Raw genomic sequence first — 21217 nt, 5'->3', positions numbered from 1 at the left:
GATCTCAGTGGAGTAAAAGACAAAGCATTCACTTGTGTATGTGTAAATACAAGAGAAATTGTCTTTCAGTGTTGGTTACTTCAGTTAAAGTACAAACTCCTTCAGTCAGAGCATGGTGGCAGTAATGATGACGTTCCCAGTGATTTACTGAACAGTTTGGAGTTTTCTCCAGCTAGACCTTTGTGGTGACCGCTATTTAAAACTGTTAACTCTTCTCAAGGTCCATTTTGGGCCACAGTAAATTGAAAATACTGTGATCCTGAGAATTTTTAGCTTTATACTTAGTTCAGGATCCTGCAGAACTGTGCTCTTTTTCCTGAATTTAGAAGCCACTGGTAAGTCTATCTTAAGATACCAACCACTAATGCATACAGGAAGGAATTTGGCCTGGCAGAATACATAAGCCACAGGCATATTTTGTTTTTTGTTCACAGTTACTAAAATATTTCTGGCTTCAGGATGATCAGAAGAGGGAAGAGATGCTGTCCACTACATAGATTGATATAGTAAGAGCTTTAAATAGATGATTCTGTCACTGAGGGAGTAAGGTACATTTCAGATGATTTAAAGTTGTGGTTACTGAGCTTTCAGAATTGGAGATGAGCATTTGATTGCAGGAAACATTTTTGTGTCTGTCTTAGGATTGCTACATGTTGAATGTTGAGAGACCAGTGCAGATGCGCTCTAGAGCACATGATGTCATGGGACTCAGAAGATTATATTATGCACCATTTCTGACTGTACACTTGAAAGCTTGGCTGTGCCACTTCATGTGTTACATTTCACAGTATGTCTTTATTCACTATTTTTAAAATGAAGCAAAGAAGGCATTGCAGTCTCAGTGTCCTCAGTTACAAGGGCACCCACCTCAGCAGCAGACCTGCATTTTCCCCAGTCATTCTTCTGCTACTGACACATTTTAAAGAGCCTTTATTGTTGTCCTTGACTTCCTTCACCAGATTTAATTTCCGGTGGGCCTTAGTTTTCCTTGTGGCATCCCTGCATGTCCTGACAACATTTCTGTACTCAAGTACCCAGACTTCATTTCCACATTCTGTAGATTTTTTTTTCCTTCTGTTTGAGTTTTTCCATGAGCTCCTTCCTTATCCATGTGGGTCTCCTGGCACCTTTGCCCAATTTCTTACTCTCCAGGACGCACCAGTCTTGGAAGTAGTGATGTTTGAATGTCAAACAGCTCTCTGGGGCCCACTTGCCTGCCAGCACTCTCATCCATGGGACACATCCAAGTAGGTCTCTGAAGAAGTCACGGTTCTACTAAAGTCCAATTTCTTCTGTGTAAGATCCTCAACTCCACCGTCTCATGTTTGCTGCATCCAAGAGTGCTCCCAGTCTTCATTCACATTCCTAACCAGTGCTTTGTAAGAACAGGTTCCCACAGCGTGCTGCTCCTCATTGACTCCTGCACCTCCTGCGTCAGAAAGTTATCATCAACACACTGTAGGAACCTTCTGGACCACATGTGCCTGGCAGCATTGCTTCTCCAGAAAATACCAGGGTGATTGAAGTCTCCCATGAGAACCGGTGCCTGTCATCATGAGGCTATTTTCAGCTGTGTGTGGGAAGCCTCATCAGCTTCCTCCTCCTGATCAGGCAGCTGGTAGTAAACACCCACAGTGTGCTACCCCTGTTTGCCTGGCCCTAATCTCACCCATAAGCTTTCCACTTGTTCATCATTCTTCTTATGCAGAGCCTGATACATTCCAACTGCTCTCTCACATAAAGAGCAACTTCAGTGCCATGACTTGCTGATCTATCCTAAAAAGTACATAGCCATCCATAACAGCATTCCAGTCTTGCGAGTTGTCCCAGCCATGCCTCTGTGATGGCAGTGAGATCATAGCCCTGTGACCGCACACTAATTCTTTTTGTTTATTCCTCATGCTGCGTGCATTGCTATACAGGCACTCAGAGAGAAAAAACAGGAGTAGAGGATGCAGGTTTCTCTGTGGGGATGCAGAAAGGGCCCCCCACAGCTATACGCACCCTTAAAGTTGCTGGCCTTCTGGTTCGTGTCATGGGAAGCAGCCAAGGAATGGTTGCACTGTTCTGGTTGGCTTGGCTTATTTACTGTTTCAGTTGCAATGGCGTTGAGCATTGCCATTTTGGACCCCACCCTCCAGGTGCTTCAGTTTAAAGTAATTTATGCATATGTAAGTACTACTAGTGTTAACTGCTTTTATTAACAATTTTCATCAAATGATTAGGAAGTTCTCAGAGTAATGTAATTACTTAGTTTTTAGACTCTCCAAATGACCATTTTATTGTAACAGAAATAAAATATATGTGTAGATGAACTATTTTTTTCCAGTTTGTTTGGAGTTGATGAGTGATACTCATCTGCTTATGATTGCCTTTTGCCATAGAGATCTTATGAATTGCATTTGATCTTAATCTTTGGATTTCAGATTTAAGAGAAAGGAAAGAAGTGGGATGAGAGGGGAAAGAAGTAAGTGGAAAAGAAATAGAATTTAGATTTAAAAACCTTTGGGTAGAGAAATATTGACCTGTAAGTTTTAAAATGTTGTAAACAACTTAGTTTTGTAGGGGTGTATTTTTTTGAGATTTTAAATGTGATATAAGTAGCATAAATGATCATTTCTAGCTTAAAGGAAAAAGCAACTGTAACTAAATGCAGTTTCTTTTCTATTGAATCCCTAAAAAAATAGTTGTGCAGTGAAGCTGTGGACTTTTTAACAGAGGGCAATGTAGCAGTGGTTCACCTGAGGATAACATACATATACTTTGAATGTTGTAGGCACCAGTGAGACTCCAATCATACTTGCGTGGGGTACAGTGATATATATATATATATATATATAGTATAACTATATATATACATATGTATATATAAAACTTACTAACTCAGAAATTTTCTTCTTCCTTCTGTAATTTGCTAACATGTTAAGAGCGTGGTTATGAAACTGATACTTTGTTTCATGAAATAATAATGTGCACAAAATACTCCCTGAAGGTCATCAATAATACTGTTTTCTTCAAATAAATGCTTAAAATCATTCTGATTCACTATAAATTAGGGGCTTCAGTGTCTACTGACAATAATTATATCAAAAGCTTTTTTTTCTCCTATTTTTGTTAAATATTTTTAGTATATACAAACAGGAAGATAAATGTTTTGAATGATCTCCTGATTAAGTAGCATTTTGAGTACAATTTAATTGGCTTGATGTTGTTTTTCAACACATTGAAAGCTTCCAAATGTAGGCAACTTTGGAATAATTTCATTAGAGATGTCATAGCTACATGTCTGTAAAATGAAGGCCACTGTGGTCATACTGTCTTTATATTTTGGAACGTTGCATGTTCGGAAAGTCACAGTTTATAATGCTGGAATAACTAAGTTGAGATAATTAATTTACTGAGCCGATTAGCTATTTGATTTTTGATGTATACGTAGCTTCTGTGCTTGCAGACCTCTCTGGGATAATCTGTCACTGTGTAGAGTATATCAGCATTTTTCTGAAAGGATTTAAAGGGATTTCTGATAGTCATTAGTTGTAGCTGTGGCTCAGTTTCTGACCTTGAATCACTGCCTGCAGTGAATCTTAACTCTTCATCTTGTCTAATAGATAGAATTTGGTACGTTGTTTTTCTTTAGGTCAGAAGAAAGGAAGGAGCTGTTTTTCTGGGCTTCACCTCAGTAAGGGTATTGGTAAACTGTACAGAATAATTATGTAGGATAGCAAAGTAAAAACTGACTCTGCAAAAATGGGCTTAGTCACAAGAAAACTCAGTGGGTTGTACTGGCTCTGTTCAGCCTTGAGAAAAGAAGACTCAGAGGTGATCTTATTAATCTTCATAAATATCTTAATTAAGTGTGGGATCCGAAAAGAGATGGTCAGCCTCTTATCAGTGGTCAGTTGGGACAGGACAAGGGTGAACGGCCATAAAATGGAGCATTGGAAGTTCTGCACCAGTATGTGAAAGAACTTCTTCACAGTGAGGGTGATGGAGCACCGGAACAGGCTGCCCAGGTTATGGATTCTTCTCTGGAGATACTGAAGACCCGCCTGGATGCCCACCTTTGCAGCCTGCTACAGGGAACCTGCTTTGCAGGGGGGTTGGACTCAGTAATCTCTAGAGGTGCCTCCTAACCCCTACAGTTCTGTGATTCTGTCGTTTGAAATTGTTATGAATTGTTGCTGAGGTTTATGAAGATATTTGATACCTAAAGCCAAAATTTCACATACTTGCATTTTCTGTATCATCTATTGTCAGTCTGAGTATGACTTTGTTCTGTATTGTTTGACTACCATTTGCAGTATATCTCCATGTTTGCGTAGTTTGTTTCCTTTGGCAGTTCAGTTCTTGAGAGATAAGAATGATTAGCTATGCATATTCAAAATATTTTTATTTTATTTTTGTTTTATTTTATTCCAGTTATCTAGAAAAGTATGAAAAAGTCCATCATTTTGGGGAGGAGGATGAGGAGGTACAACCAGGCAATCCAAAGCCACAACTTCCCATTGGTGCAATCCCAACTTCCTATAACTACCAGCAACACAGTGTGTCAGGTAAATTTTTGAGATTTGTTCTGTAACTTCTTTTTCCCTGTATTTTAGAACAAGCTACAGTAATAGTGTATAAATACATTTAAATAATAATACTAAAATCATCAAATCGCAGCTTCTTTATTTAATGCATCAAAAAACTTTCCACTGTGAGTCTCAATAGAATGAGAATCTATAAACCATTACACTTATTTCCAAATGTTTCTTCTTTGAATTAGCAGGACTGAAGTTATTTGTCTTGAGACAGAACGTACCTTGAGAAGTCACAGATGTTGTTTGCATTGATTCAGTCATTTCTCTAAAAAGCCAAGTATCTGGGTTTGAGCGTAGGATTATTTAAGCTTTAAAATCTGAGGAATAAAGCTCATGCATAAGAAACCTGAATCAACTTGGTTGTAAATTATAGACTGCAGTGTCACTGTTGGAAAACAAACAGAAAAAAACGATAAATCTCATGGGCTGTGTGTAAAGGGTGGGTAATTTGGTGCATAGAAAGCAACTTCATATTATATTACAATTCTATTCTGCTTTAATTAAAGTTCACATTTTCAAAGCTTTTCTTTGGAAGATCACACTGGAATATTGCATTCTGGAGTTTCTGAAGGCATTAACATCTAACTAGAATGGTACACAATTAGGTAACATCTTTGAAATTCAAAGGAAATGGGGCAAGTCAGTTGAATACTGTAAAAGCAATACTTTAGAAATACAGTATTTTTTAAAAATATCACTCATAAAGAAATATTGGGCAAAATATCATTTGAATATTAATCAGTTTAGTTATGAAAACAATGTTTTAATTTTTTTTCTTATTTAGATTACCTTCGTCAAAGCTATGGGCTGTCTATGGACTTTAACTCACCAAATGATTATAATAAATTGGTGCTTTCACTGTTATCTGGACTCCCAAATGAAGTGGATTTTGCAATTAATGTATGTACTCTTCTTTCAAATGAAAGCAAGCATGTCATGCAGCTTGAAAAGGACCCTAAAATCATCACGTTACTGCTTGCTAATGCTGGGGTATTTGATGACAGTAAGTATGTGACATTTTTGCAACAGAAAAGTCAATACCTGTTTACTGCTTTTTTTCACAACCCTTAGTAATTGTTTGTGCTTTGTTACCCTGTAATATACCTGTTATTTTGTAATGTACCTGTTCTTTCTTTTAATATATCTAGGGGTTTTTTTGTTTGTTTGTTTGGTATTTTTTTAACCTCTTTCTCAATTACTGTTTTTATCAGACTTGGAGCATTACAAATACTCTTTTAAGTTGGATAATTTGAAGCAGTGTTATTTAACAATATAAAGAAAAGTGAGAATTAGCTTTTTATTGGTGCAGCTCACATTTGCAGCATTGGATTTCCATTACTTGTAGTGCATTACTGCTTTCTTCTGAATTCATAGGACAGTGCTGATTTTTCATAATTCTTTCCTAGTGACAGTCACAAATTAAAAACTAAAAAAGAGTGCTCTGAAAACTGACCCACCAAGGTCTTATCTTGGCTCATCATATTCAAGTGTAGTGAATTCAGAAAACAAATCTCGAAGGATAAGAAATAGTTAATGTATTAACACTTCAGTTTTTAAAGATAGTCTGTTCCCTCAATATACAAAAAATACATGAAAAAAATTCTTCAGTTCAAAATGTTGTGTGGCTTCCATGACAAGTTGTTCCTTGTTAATTGCTTATCTGTCTTTCTGCCAGGGAAGGGGGTAGAAAGGAGAAAAGAAGATGGGAAAAAAAAGGTTATCCTAAACCATCCTAAAATCATAAAAGCATATCTCCTATCTCATAGTGATGGGGAGGAAGTATTTACTGTTTTTATGTAACTTTTAAAATGTTTTTTTTTACCATAGTAAATAGATGAAATGAACATTTTTTAGCTAAATATGTTTATCTGCTACTACAGATGATCATATGTATCTGTTGAGTGTAAATATGCTTTGCACATGTAAGCACAAATATGGTTTGTCAGAGACTCAGTTTTAAAATTCTGTGGAAGAATCCATGTTAGACACTGTATTCTGATTTTTGGTTTGATTTTTTTTTTTTTTTTTTAGATCTTTAAATATCTTGAAGAATTTTGCATAATGATCTGTAGGTTTTTTTTCCCCTCAGTACTGCGTTAGTGTTTTCTGACTTCTCCCCTATGTTTCTGACTTGTGCCTCTGCCTTTCAGTTCAGCTCAGATCAATTAGATACTGGTCTGTCAGTATCTTCGTCTAGCCCAATTACAGGAACTTTCTAAGCAAAAAGAAACTTAGTCCTCTACATTAACAGTTCCAAGGATGCTTGCTTTCTAGATTTGAGTTTGCTGTCACTCATTGTGGATCCATTGATGGATTTAGAAATCGATAATCAAATTTTGTATTATGATTTCACAATTTCTTGGACTTTGCAAAGGTAGGCAGTGTTTTCTCAGGCTCTTACATTGGAATCTGAGCACAGGCTTGTCCATAGCTGGCCTGTGCTTCTACTGCTTACGTTGAAAAATATTTGAGTGACAGTAGTCATGAGGAGTGGCAAGAATAGAATGAGGCTTACTCTTTTCTTTCCCTGTGGAGAAAGCTTCATTTTTATTTTACCTGATGCCTCTAGAGATGACATCTTCTGAGTGTCCCAGCAGTCCCAGACTGTTTAAGACAAACTGGAGAAATGAAGGGTGATGTTTACATACTTCTAAGCATGAAGCTTTTATGTTATAAATATTAAAGGTAAATTGCCAAGTTATGTGATTAAACGAAATCTGTAATAGCAAACTATGAAAATACTGTCACAGTAATTTCAGGTATAAATGATGGCTGGTTAATTTTATTTGAAATGAGTGTGGGTTTTAGACTTGGCTTGTCTATAATTAAGGTGTTAAGAATGATGATAATATTTATAATGCAGTGTTTCTAGGAAACAAGAAAAATATGTTTTCAGCTCCTTCTCTGACCCTTCAGTAGTTTGTTGACAGTTGTACTGCATGTAGTAGGACAGTCCCAGAGGCTTGAGGTGTTTATGTAGTATCTGTGCTATGAAATGCTGCATAAAGCCCTGGTTTGAGTTCTGTAGAAGCTGAAATAAGTGTTGGAAATGAGATCTGTTAAGTTTTGCCCTAAACATTGAAATATTACAAACCAAAATGTAAAATAAATAAATAAATAAAAAGTGTGGCATTACTTGCCATTAGTTTATTACAGAATATTGCAAGACAAAGCTTAGTTTTATAGAGACTGAATCTTATCTGCTACTTGCAAGCGGTGATGGTTAGAAAATCTGTGGTACTGACTCCATTAAACGTCCAAGAGCACTGATTAGGCTTCCTGGTTAAATAGTGGCTTTCAACTGAGTGCTGTCAAACTTTCAGTGCTACTGTTCTGCTTTTCAGAAAACAATTGTGGGAATTTGCTTGAGTGCTGAAATAGTGTTTACAGCTTATACTGGGCACATGGAAAATAGTTGTTTGTGTGAGGTTGAAAACTGAACACTTGCCTTCTTTAAGAGAGCTAAGGAGAATTTTCCCATGATTTTTATTTATTTATTTTGAAATTCATAAACCAGTCACTTCTTCTGGTAATTCTCTGTTTAAACTATAAAACTGCAGTAGAAGTTAATTAAATCACTGGAGAAATTTCAGGTTTATCCGATTTAGTACAGGATTCTTTGAAGGAAAATGAGATGCTAGAATAGCCTGTAGTGTTGTTGAATCTTTATTTGGTTTGTGGATTAGCAAAAAAGTTAAAATGTTCAAATCTTTTTTATTTTAATACTGAATTCTGCTTTTTATGCTTAAAGCTTTAGGATCGTTTTCTGCTGTATTTGGAGAAGAATGGAAGGAGAAAACTGATAGAGATTTTGTTAAGGTAATTTTAAGAATATTAAATTATTTTAAACCGCATATGGTGGGTCTCAAATCCCTTTTAAAAAAAGAAAAAATAAGGTGTACCAGGATGTGTATCTTGAATTACTCAACTTCATTCCTTTCATTTAAATACAGTAAAGTCACAGTTGTCATAAAATGTTGGGATAAGCGTGAAGAAAAGTAGAAGGTAGGTGCAGGTAAATGGATAAAGAAGTTCCATGTTTCAATTCCTAAGAGCTAATATGTGAAGAGAAAACCTATCCAACATATTTAGCAGAAAAAAAAAGAAAAAGGTAATATTTAAAACTGCCGTGATCAGTAAAAAGAAAAAGCAACAGAAACAAACACACAGCAACATTCTGAATTGTGAAAACAGGAACCGTAACAGAAAGAAGATAAGGCAAATTTAATTCAGTTAGGAAAGTGTGCTTGTTTCAGTTAGTGTTTTTGCACAAGACATTTTTGTCTTTCCGCTAGAGGGCATGATGTGCTGCATTAGTAATGAAATGAGGTTAAAAATATAAAAGAAGTTGCTTTGTGTAAATGCTTGCTCCTTATTCTAGATGAACGTTTTGAGGTGAGTGAGAGCCTGCAATGTACTGTAGTTGAAAGAGATTTGACATTTCAGCGTAGTTACTGCGATGCACAGCAACTTCCTCAGACAGAATTTCAGGTGAAAATTTGTGTGACTAAAGTAGAAGAAAGCCAGGTTAAAGTGTGTTTTGCTAGTTTATGGCTTTTATTACATGAAAATATGAAAAAGTGAGCTGCTGAGTTATATACAGGTTGGGAGACAGTTTTCTGCTCAATTTCGTAATCTTTTCATGTATTTAAGTGTCTTGCCAATGTCTTTATGTAAAGAAATATTTGTTAGGAGCTCTTGCCATTTGTCTTCTGTTTCATTTTTATGTAACTCAATTTTGGGAAAAGCTGGACTACCATAGGGTTAGTTAAACAATAAATATTGTTGAAATGTCAATGAATAGATCCCCCAAGAATTATTTCCTAAATCAAGTTAACCAAAGAAAAAAGGTAAGCTTTAGTTTTTGTTAGTGTATAACTTGAAAACATGGTTTAAGTGTGCTGAAATGTGGAAAATAATGCTTCTTATTTTCTTACTTATATTAAGATATTTGTTTCCTTTTCCACTGAGAACTATGTCTGAAATACCTTAGGTTGTGGTTTTGTTTGTGTGTTTGTTTTTTAAGCACTTAGCACTTCTGTTTTGACTTCACCCTAAGCTGTCACAGACTGTTGCTGATCCAGAGCAGCAACAAGTACTACATTTAGGTCTGTAAACATTTAAAACCACGTGGAATTCTAATTTAATGTATGTACGTTAATTATATAAATTTAAGTAATTGTGACAGATAAAGGCAGATGGTTCTGATAAACATTTTTAACGAGAGTGTTAAGTAGAACCACTGTAGCTGCAGTAAAATTTACTAACATCAAACTTGGGTACTCTCCAAGGTTTATTCTTGAGCATTCAACATATGCATAGTATCACTCTAGTGAAAGACTTCTGAAAGCACGTTAGAAACGTACCAGCACATCTAAAAATATCTCTAATGCCAAGGATACACATTTTTCATGACCTCTCACTTTAAGCATTTGTTTCACCCCACTGCGGGAAGTCCTTTATTTTGTACTGCAGCTGTGAATGTATTAAAACAGAAAACAGAAAGCATGATGGGAACTTCCCGACATGGAATGGAGATATTTGATGGGCAGGGTAGATATAATGCATTTGCTTTTTATACCTTTAAGGTTAATAGAGTGGTTGGTGAGTGTGTGCTCCCTCCTTTCACTGTTCACATTACCTTTTTTACAATTCTTGTCAGCTTGCTTCTGTTTTACTGCCAGTTCTTTTGGTTTTGTAGTCATCGTTCCAGTTTGTTTCTCTACTGCAATGGCAGCAAATTAGAATTTTCTGTAAAAATGAAAACAAAAAAGAATTCTTAGGGAGGAGAAGAAAAGTGGAGAATTATGAATTAAAAGCATTGTGATAGCATGAACATAGAAAGGGTAGAGATGAATAGAAAGTAGGGGGAAGAGATGTTTCTCAAATGTATAAATTCCAAGCTAATTGGAATTATTTTGACAGAAATTCTGTTGAGCTTGTAAACGTTACCCTCAGGCATCAGTGGTTTTTTCATTTGTTGGAGTCTGGGTTTTTGGTTTTGTTTTGCAGAGAAATTCTGGAAGTCTTGGAACTTGTGAAAATTATTCTTAGGGTTAAATTCAGGATTCATAGAGAAATTGGTAATTTGTGTTGTTGGTAAATGAATGTTAATGTAAGTGTTGGTATGTCCATTTTATGCAAAAAAAAACAAAAACAGAAACAAACTGAGCTCAGCTGAAAATAGCTTTTCAAATGGAATGTACAAAAATACAAGTGATCTGATGTTTAGAACATTTCATGTGTCATCTGTCTAGCTACAATTACTGAATTAACTTTTTTCCTAAGGTGCTGCTGCTTATTATTATAATATATAAACATAAACATCAAACTTTGGATTGCAGGAGGTTTTAGTTTCTGCACTCCAACATCTTTGTGTGCTTGCGTAATTATAGAATTATGTATTAAAAATTTCTCAAATGGCTTTTAGAACAATTTAACACTTGCTTAGAATAAACTTTAGCCTTTGCTCTCTTAATCATACTAGTATTTTTAAAATACTGTTCAAAAAAAGATGAAATTTTATCTGTCTTTTTCTTTAGACAGCATTTTAGGAGCAAATAGAAATATCTGTGTGTTCGATGTTTTATTGCTGCTGCTCTTTTTTCTCTTTCCTATATATAATGACTTCATTTTTTGTAATTCCTGGTAAGCTGTCATTTGTGAAGCTTTGTAAATGGTCAGTAGCATCATGAATTTTTCAGAACAGTCTGCTGATAACAGTCTGATAACATCATACAGACAAAGGGATATGCATCTTTAGTTGTATCCTCTGACACCACTAATAGTCCTGTTGAAGGTAAAGATGAAAAGTGGTGTATTTCTTTATTTAATGCTAACCTTCCTGAGAATCCATTCTTTTTTCTTTTTTTTTTACCAATCCTCCCTGCATTACAAGTTTTCCAAACAATTTTTTTTATAATTTTAGTTTTTTTTTTTAATTTTTAGTTTTATGTATTATTTATTCTCCTTTGTACAGTGCTTCCCTCTAAACTAAATCAAAATCTTGAACATGAATACATACTTCAGTCTCTGTTCCATTAATTGTCAGAGTTTGAATATCATTTTAATTATGCCTTCTGTTTTCCTTTATAGCTGTGTTAGTTTGTTGCTTTTGCTCCTTTTGAGGTTTCCCGTTCCTGCCATTAAGCTTAAATCTCCAGTTGTTTGGAATAAAACCTTGTCCTTATTTAAGTTCTTAGAGTTCTTGGCTGTGGAATTCCAAAGTTTGTTCTCATGCAATTTTTGTGCTTTCTTTATTGCTTTGCAAAATGCTTTAGTTCTCCAGTTTTCTTCTTCTTCTTTTTTTATTAAGTTGTTATTTTGTTGTCCAGCTCTCTTCTTATAAGTTTAACGTACTGTGCATTTATTCTTTGAGTCTGACTCATATGATGTGCAGAAAGAGAGAGATCATTCCACATGCAAATGCCTGAAAGACTTTTCAAATGTCTCCTCTCTCTCTTAGTGATCCATCAAGCTGTTAAGCACAGACTTGGCTCCACTTGCCCTACTATTTTTCTTGGAGAATAAGTAGTCACGATTGCTGCTACATTACATGATTTGTGGGCTCAAATGTCCATTGTTTATTGTGAACAGAAATTTAATCTGATTTTCACTGAATTCTGTGTAATCTTGTGCATCTTTTTCCAGAGGAACTTGTCTATTGACAGTAATCAGATGGTGCACGTGAATCAAGTTCCTTAACTCTTGGCCATTATCTCTTACCATCGGGGGCTGTCCCATAGGCAAGCATTACTTGTTTGCTTCCAAGTTTTAGCTTTATATTCAAATTATATAACAAACTAAAATATAGGAATAAATGTTGAAAAGAGCTACACTTGTGCTTCCTTTCTGTTCATTTCTGTTTATCTGTAGTATCAAACTGCAACTATCCGTAGTTTGTAGTAGGGAAGAAAAACCTATGATGCTTGCTTTCTTGCCTCCATATTTTTTTTAAATGAGCGCCCAGACAGCTTGACCTAACCCATCCTTTTCCACTTTTGCCTTTAGGAGAATAAAAAAGCTGGCATGTTTTGTCTTGTTCTTTTCTCACAGGTGGATCTCAAACATTGTATGTAGATCATGTAATTCTATTTTCCACCTTGTCATTCTCTGCTCCCCCCCATTCTTTTCAGGGATCTTTCCTGCTTAGGCAGGAAACAAATGTTGAATGGACTGAGAGCAATCAAGCCAGTCTGCTTAAATCCAAAAAAGGTGATTTAGGACCCTCTTCCCGTGTAAAGAGAAGGAATAGAGGCTGCAATCTCACTCTGAACTTAAGATGTCTCAACACCTTTACTCAGGTATACAAGATGGCAAACACTGAGGTAACCCTAGTGCGTTAGAGGAAGGGCGGTTTCTTTTTTTTTTTCTTTTCTTTTCTTTTTTTCTTTTTCCCCCCTAATCATATACTAGCAGGACACTTGATTCCAATGTAAAGGTCTGTCTTAGGTATGGAAATATCTGTATTTCACAAGTATTCCAGAGGATAACTTTGAGAACAAGATGTTATTCTTTGTTTATATGCTTTTTTATTCTTCTATGTTGTTTTGGGTTTTTTTTTAATAAGGTTTTTGTAATTAAAGAAGAGCAGATTGCAGCTATCTAGGGCGAAACCTTCAGGTGTATTGGAGCTCAGAATGATGATTAAAACCTACCAAGCTTCCATCTGTACATCCAGGACTTGTTGCAAAATGCTTGTCAATGACTATAGTCCTGGGAAATCCTGTCCCTTCTACAGTTAGCTGTCCATCTCTGAGATTGCTATGTTAATTACCAGATGTCCTAGGTTTTACCTTATGTACTTGAATTTTTTAACATGTTACTGGCTCGTTAAGCTGTTTAAGTTACTGGCCTCTTGAATGGAAGATGTAGCATAATGTTGTTTCATGAGTTTGTTTTTGTTTATTTTTTTTATCTTCTCCAAGAATGTACTGGTGTGTGTCTGTCTGAACAGACCAATATTCATGTCTCTGTACTAATCAATAAAAGAAGTGAATATTCTCCTAATCCAGAGCCCAACTGGTTCTAGAACCAGGGATTACTTACTGCTACCTTCTGGTTGTGATAGCATTTCCCTGAACACTGTAATGAATCATCATCAGCTGTCACGGGTGAATCCGTTAGGTTCTTTTCCTTATGCTATGTATAAACAAGCTCTTCTGCCTTATTTGTGTGAATTTCTCTCAGAGAGTGATAAGGCACTGGAATGGCTGCCCAGAGAGGTGGTGGAGTCGCCGTCTCTGGCAGTGTTCAAGAGGCATCTGGACGACGTGCTGTGTGATGTGGTTTAGTGCTTGTGGTGGCAATGGTGGTGAGGAGACGGTTGGACTAGATGATCTTGTAGGTCGTTTCCAACCTTGTGAGTCTATGATTCTATGACTAGGCTGAAGAGAATATGATAAAAGAGTGTGAGCATTATCATCCACAGTGATGTATGTAGAAATAAACATGAAAGAAGAAAACATATACTTCATAAATGTTATATTGTCTGTATGTTCACGTCTAATCTTCCAGGTTCTCCTCCTTAGAGCTTTTAAGAGACCTCCAGATTTCTTGAATATGGAGGATCTGAGGCAGTGGGGCACACGTTCTTCTGGTGTGCTTTGAGTACCTAACAAGGCTTATGTGTATGTTCTAGGTAATCCTGAGGCACAAAAATCTCTAGTTCGAGTGGTTAGCATCTTGTGTTCACAACCAGACTATATAATGAAACAGTTCAGAGTAACAGTTAAATAACTGTAGGTAAACTTTCTTTGGTGCTTTGGTATCTCTCTCATTTTAACTTACACAAAGAAGCTGTGTCTTTTTCTTTTCTGGGAGTGGGGGAAATGTTATCTGACCCGACAGCTAGAATTATTTTATGGACTGCTTCTTAAGGAATGGAAGAGTTCTTCAGGTGTTCAAGCATGTAGTGAAATATTAGGTGAGATGGTGAGAATTTAGGACTGTGAGGCTTTAATTTCAGCAGCACCTGTTGTGCCTTCATCTGCAAAAAGCTTATATCCCCGTTTTCCATCCTTTTGAGAATGTGTCCAAGATGATTGGATATCCAAAAGAAGTTCTTTACTGTGAGGGTGGTGAGACACTGGAACAGGTTGCCCTGTGAGGCTGTGGATGCCGCTTCCTGGAAGCACTCAAGGCCAGGCTGGAAGGGGCTTTGAGCAACCTGGTATAGGGGAAGGTGTCCCTGCCTGTAGCAGGGGAGGTTGAACTACATGGTCTTAAAGGTCCCTTCCAACCTGAACCATTCTATGATTTGCCGTGTAGACAAAAAATTTGCTCATTTGAGACTTCTTATTTCTGGAGATTGTTGAATGTTACGTTTTGGACTATGAGCTGAAGTATTGAGTGGCAAAAAAATAGATTGGAGAATTTTAGCTTTGAAAACATTATGCTGTTTTATCATTTAACATGTGATAACAGTCTCAACATGACAGTGTTTGACTTCATCCACTTCAAAATAGGTTTTTGTTAAAGATGAAGACTTTCAGCCTCTCACCTAAAAAAAAAAAAGCATATAAAATAAAATCCTTAACTGATCAAACAACAACTGATCTTCAAAAGCTTGTAAGATTTTTCTTTAGCAGTGGAATATGAAGGCTTATTGTCTTTTCTAAAAGGAAGCATTCTAAAGGATACTGACCAACGCATTTCCAGGAGATAGACTTCTGTGTGCTCTTTGCAACATTTATGGAACAAGTTTCAGGAAAGGCAGGTCAAAATGAAGTACATTCAGTAAACTGCTTCTGTGCCTTGGTCTTCCTTCAGTTTTCATGGTAGCCTCAAAATTAACTTGAAAAATGTGTTGTCACAGTGATGAGAAGTTAGACTTTATGTGGCTGTTCTTGTCTTTACTAAAATGAGGTAATAATCCTTTCTGTGCAAGCAGCCCTCTTTACTAAACAGCATTTGGATGTTGTTTACTGGCATTGTGGTGGAAAATAAAATTCTTTCCAATTTAGAAAATCTTAGTATTCTGGTTTTTTTCAAGAAGATAACAGTGTCAGCTTGGTATGAGTGCTGTAATTTAGTAATTACATTTGCATAGCATGATTTCTGCTGCTTGGCTGGACGTACCATCCTTTCCTTTTAATCGAGATTTATATGTGCTTTTATTCTGTTTTCATGGCTAGTAGAGTAGCTGTATTTCATTAGTGAGTCAGGAATATATACATTAGTCATAGGAAAGTGTATATTTTTATTGAAACAAATATATTAGAATATATATAGATATATATTTGTATTAGTATATATTAGAGTGTATGTTTTTACTAGCTTGCAAACTTGATCCCTTGAGTGATTGTTACTTCAGCAGTTGTAGCAACATAACCATTTCCAGATTGGCCATCTATCTGTAGAGCAGTTTGAATTCTAGTCTGCTGAAACATTCTGATTTGCTTTATGAATAAGGCTGGTGGTGAGGCGATGGTGGTTGTTGTTTCATGGATTTAAGGTGATGTGGAAAAAACATAGGAGATTTAACGTGTCTGTCCAGACAGAGATCCTAAGTGCTGGACTCGTGGCAGGAGCTAAGATTTACTGAAACTCAGGGTCATCTTCCTTAGGACTTCACTGCTTGTAGGAAGTGAACAAAAATGTATTCTGCTTTTTTCCCCACTTACTGCTGAATTTCTAATTTTTTTGTGGAAAACTATCCGTGTAGTTTCAGTATGTGTATCAGCAATATAGGACCAGGGTAGAGTTGGTTCAAAATGAACACATACTTCTGGTGCTTGAAAAAGAAAGAGTTTCTGAAATGTAAGCTATTAAACATCTCTTGTATCATTCCATGAGTGAAAAGTTGTGTTATTGTTAGATAAGTTAAGACTCAAGGTACTGGGGGATTTTTACAGAGTAAACTTTCTCCCATTCAAAAGTATTTTAAAGTGCTGGGAATAAAAATAGTATTTCAAGAAATATAATCCACTAAAAATTAAGTGTATTTCTAATTTTTTCTTCAGTTTTGGAGGGATATTGTTGAGGATATTGAAGTACGTGACCTAATTTCTGACAGAAGCAAATCTCAAGGTGAGAAATCTTGACTAAAATCACATACGTGTGTGTTTGTAAACATAGGAAAGGAAGGATTAAAATAAATCTATTTCCTCTGCAGATATTCCATCAGAAGATTGGATTTGGGAATCCTTATTTCATCCACCTCGCAAACTGGGCATTAATGATATCGAAGGGCAGCGGGTCCTGCAGATTGCAGTGATTTTACGTAATCTTTCTTTTGAAGAGGGAAATGTTAAACTTCTGGCAGCTAATCGTACTTGTCTTCGGTTCCTGCTACTCTCTGCTCATAGTCATTTTATTTCTCTGCGGCAGTTGGGGCTTGACACGCTGGGAAATATTGCAGCAGAGGTAATGTTCTTCCAAACAGAATAATTAAAATATTGTTTGATAAAGGCTTTACTTCAGTGTTAATTAAATAAATCGCTCTTCCTCTATCACTGAATGAAATAGTAAATAAATCATTCTCTTAATCTGAAAATAGCAAACAGCCCAAAGTAAAATACAGGTTGTGTGTATTGGTTTGTTTAAATGGACTCGTGTGGAGAAGAATGATGATATGGGGATATGCAGGAAGTTCATACTGCATGATTTTCAGTTCAGTTTTACAGATGGGAGGAGAAAAATCAGTTACTTTCTGCATACTGTGCCCTTGCTCATTTGCTTTGTACTTCCTTCAGTTATAAATTAAAAGTCATATATTTGGGAAAGGAGGTGGTGGGGGTTTTTATGCCGTGTTTAGTGCACACTGGTATGATAGTCATACGGCCCTGGATGGACTGCCTGAATGATGTGAGACATCCTTTTCTTTCCAGAGAGACTTGAAAGTAATAAAATATGCTGTTCCAGTCTGTCATCATTGTGCACATAAATCATACAGATTTTACAAGTAGATATGTTAAGGCAATGTATTATTTTAAAATAAAACCAGTAAATTTAATTTAAAATGCTAGATACCAGAGAATGAGGCTTGAAGGATTGGTCTACTGTCTGAAAAAGCTATTTTTGTTTACTGTGTATCCATTTTCTCATGAATAAGAAAGAATGTTACACGTTTCAGTGTCTTGAGAGATCTGATCAAAAAGTAGGACTGGATAGAAAAAGGATGAATGGTTGTGGTGGTAGCCTTTGGTAAGGAATGCCTCTTATTCAAGTTCTGTTCTTTTTTTGGATGCTCAAATATTTGAGTATACCATAGACTTTATAGAAATAAGCTTATTTTAGTTATTCCTACGAAAGTATAAATTAGACAGCTACTTCAGAGTAGGAAAGGAAGAGGGGACTAAAAATGCTAACTGAAGTTAAACAAACAAAGAAAAAAAGGGACATTGAAAACATATGTGTTATATAGCTGTGCTGCATTTAAACACTCTCCAATCTTACAGTTTGGAATATGTATTTGAATAAGGATTTGAATTAGTAGCATGATATGCATCGTGTTAGTCATAGATTTATTTATTTTTTTTTTTTCCTTTTCCAGCTTCTCTTGGATCCTGTTGATTTCAAAACTACTCATCTAATGTTTCACACTGTTACAAAATGCCTCATGTCAAGGGATAGATTTTTAAAAATGAGAGGTAAGTTACCAAGTTATTCTTGTTGTGATTCTAGAATTGCAATTATTGCTGTTAAACTGTTTTGTATTTGTTTTTCAGGCATGGAAATCTTGGCAAATCTTTGTAAGGCTGAAGATAATGGTGTCTTAATCTGTGAATATGTGGATCAAGAGTCGTACAAGGAGATCATATGTCATCTCACACTACCAGATGTGCTGCTTGTAATCTCAGCACTTGAGGTGCTATACATGCTCACAGAAATGGGAGAAGTAGCCTGCACAAAGATTTCTAAAGTAGAGAAGAGCATAGGTAAGAGAGAAGCAAGACAAAATACACTATTCTCACTTACATAGAAAGAAAGACTTCAGAAAAGGTCAAGTTCAGTGGTTAAAAATATTAAAATTCTTTGTGCTTGCAAGAATTAATTATGCTAGTAACTACAGAAGCTAGATTTTTTTTAAATGCTATTAATAACTTAAGTACAGATCTACGGAAGCATACAGAGGCTTGGTTTCATTCAACACAAGACAATTTGAAAGCAAATCAGAAAATCCTAGCCTCATTTGTGTTGTCCTAATGTTATTTTTGGTTTTGCATTTAATACTTCAGATACGCTAGTGTGTCTGGTTTCTATGGACATCCAAATGTTTGGGCCTGATGCACTTACTGCTGTTAAGCTCATTGAACATCAGTGTGTTAGCCAGCAAGGAGTACCTGATGTCAGACCACCCATGATGGATCATGGTTCTTCACAGGCACATGCAGCAGGTATCGCAGGTTAGTACCACTACAAAGGAACATACTTTGCTGCAGAGTTTTCTATATGACGTATGTGATTTCTGTCTTTTGGAGGTTTATGATTGGGTTATGTAAGTAAGCATATGGTGTCTTTCTTTGGATGCTTGTTCAGGAAGCAAATAGAACGTTTTGGTAGCTAAAGCTGTTGTGAAAAAGAAAGAATCTTAATATATTTCAGTTGCTCTTTCTAAAATTTACTGAAAAATTATGCACACTTCTTAACTTTTTTCATTTGAAAGAGTATTTATTCTAGATTAGTTCTCTGGAAATAATGGAAACAAGTTATTTTATATTGCATTTTATACAGAATACTATTGGTCAGCAACATAAACTATTTGGGAGAATTACAGAGATAAGAGGCATATGGAATGTCTATTTTGAAGCTGCTAAACAGCTCCTTGTGATGTGAACCCAATTTTAACTGCATTATTTAAAGCGTGAAAAATGTTTTCTTAATTGACCTTATCTATTAATTAGATTTTAAGGATTAAATTCTGCAGTCTTATTTTAGAGTTAAATATTAGTCCTTTTGAAGTTGATGACGCAGCATTTGTTAGTCAATCAGGAAAACACGTAAATGTCATTCTGTTTTTATTAATAAAAGCACCTGAGTAAATAAAAGCAGCATGCCTCAGGTTCACACAAGAGGAACAGAGGCATTCATTCTGAAGAAAAATGTGACAGATATGTAGATCGCTCCAAAAGTAATGCCTTCTATTTATTTCCTGGAAAACTACAACAAATACGAAGAGCACAGCAACGCTATTTGATAGAGCAAATTCTGAGCTACAAAACCCTGTTTTTCAACAGTTAGGAACATTAGTAATGCTTTTTTGCCGGTGATGAACAAGAGCCTGCACCCTGCGCTCGTAAAAATCTGCATGGCCATCCAGAATGTGTTTTGTGTTTCATGCCGCTGTTACTGTTGTTGAAATGCACCACCCACCTCCTCGCTGTGCTGGCATCCACTTTTTGATCTACATACGTGTTCACAAGTGTTGAATGTCACTGTGTACTACTTTTTTCCACATGGAAGAATTCAGTGACAACTGTGCTTCATATGCGCTTCCATGTCAGACACCATTTTGTCAGCACCTTTGCTGCCGTCTGTCACACTGCAACAAAATGTAGCAGGATATTGGTGGGAAGGTTCAACCTCTACTGCCATACCACCATCAAGTGCTTCTGACTTCGTGGACCAACGTAATAAAATAGAAGGCACTACTTTTGAAGCAGCCCTTGTACTAACTTGTGTGTCCTGTGTTTCTTGAGCATGTTCAGATACCTCAGTGAAAGTGGCTGGAAAAGAGTATGTCTGAGGAGAGTAAACAGGTGAAGAAATCAATATGATGTTGCAACAAATTCTTTACGTTAAACTTGTCTCAGGTTAGGAGTTGGAAAAGTACCTGCTTAATTTTGGTAAATTGGAGCAAGTCTGTAGTGTGCCTTATGCCACCTCTGCAGCTTACTTTAGTTGGAAATACCCTGCTTGCAAAAAACAGGAGAAACTGTCCCATTGAAAGTTATGGCAGTGAAAGTCATTTCCTTCATTCAGCAAATACTTTTTTTCCTTCCCTACAGCCTCTAGAACAGCACCACATGTTGCTCCACCACCCGGAATAGTAGAAATAGACAGTGAGAAATTTGCATGTCAGTGGTAAGTGCATCATTCTGTTCAAATATTTAAATGAAGAAGAAAAATAATAATGTCTGTATGCATGAGTCAGAGATTGTTCTGACTTGCTTCTATTCATTGTTTGACTGCTTTTTCTGAAAAGTATGAAGTAAAGCCATTCTGTCCTTGCTTTGAAGGAGTATGAAAGAAAACAACTCAACCGACACGTTCATTCTTGGACAGTTGAAGACTGAAATTCTCTCTTAGAGTATAATTTGATTAGATTTTTAACTCTTGCATTGACCTTTATTAAGCTGTAAAGCAGCATTTTGTGTTTCACGAGTACTTTCATCAGGTAATGTTTTGCCATGTTTCTGCACCAATGTGAAAGTAATCCTGAAATTATAAAGTTAGGCCTTGCAAAACTCTCATGTGATCGTTGTAAATCTCAAGCAGGCTAGGGAATATTAAAGCATCCCTTCTGAGTTCTCTCATTTTTTATCTAATATTGTCACTGTTGGCTGCTTGTCAGATATTAAGAAGAAATCTGTTCTTATGGTTCTTCTGTGGACTGAGCATCATCTTTCTGAACTATGTTTAATTTATGTAAATCTCACGTGCTAGATACTTGTATAAACCACTTCATTTTG

General features: G+C 36.1%; 1 protein-coding gene across 3 annotated transcripts in view; it reads left to right on the top strand.

Annotated features, from left to right (window-relative positions):
* Positions 1-21217, top strand: part of ARID2 (AT-rich interaction domain 2) — a 106228-nt gene that overhangs the window by 55780 nt on the left and 29231 nt on the right. For 2 of the 3 annotated variants that reach the window (XM_052669130.1, XM_052669129.1), the window contains 9 exons: positions 4420-4553; positions 5368-5586; positions 8335-8402; positions 16547-16613; positions 16699-16949; positions 18079-18175; positions 18254-18463; positions 18764-18931; positions 20534-20609. In XM_052669130.1, coding sequence (XP_052525090.1) covers positions 4420-4553; positions 5368-5586; positions 8335-8402; positions 16547-16613; positions 16699-16949; positions 18079-18175; positions 18254-18463; positions 18764-18931; positions 20534-20609 — 1290 coding nt within the window. Of the gene's footprint in view, positions 1-4419; positions 4554-5367; positions 5587-8334; positions 8403-12718; positions 12887-16546; positions 16614-16698; positions 16950-18078; positions 18176-18253; positions 18464-18763; positions 18932-20533; positions 20610-21217 lie in introns of all 3 variants that reach the window. The other variant, XM_052669128.1, reaches the window with a different exon arrangement.

The sequence above is a fragment of the Tympanuchus pallidicinctus genome, unplaced genomic scaffold (genome assembly GCF_026119805.1).
Source record: "Tympanuchus pallidicinctus isolate F22 unplaced genomic scaffold, pur_lepc_1.0 scaffold8, whole genome shotgun sequence".
NCBI classification, from domain to species: domain Eukaryota; kingdom Metazoa; phylum Chordata; class Aves; order Galliformes; family Phasianidae; genus Tympanuchus; species Tympanuchus pallidicinctus.
Note: the sequence above shows the minus strand (reverse complement) of the source record. Positions and strands in the feature narration are given on the sequence as shown.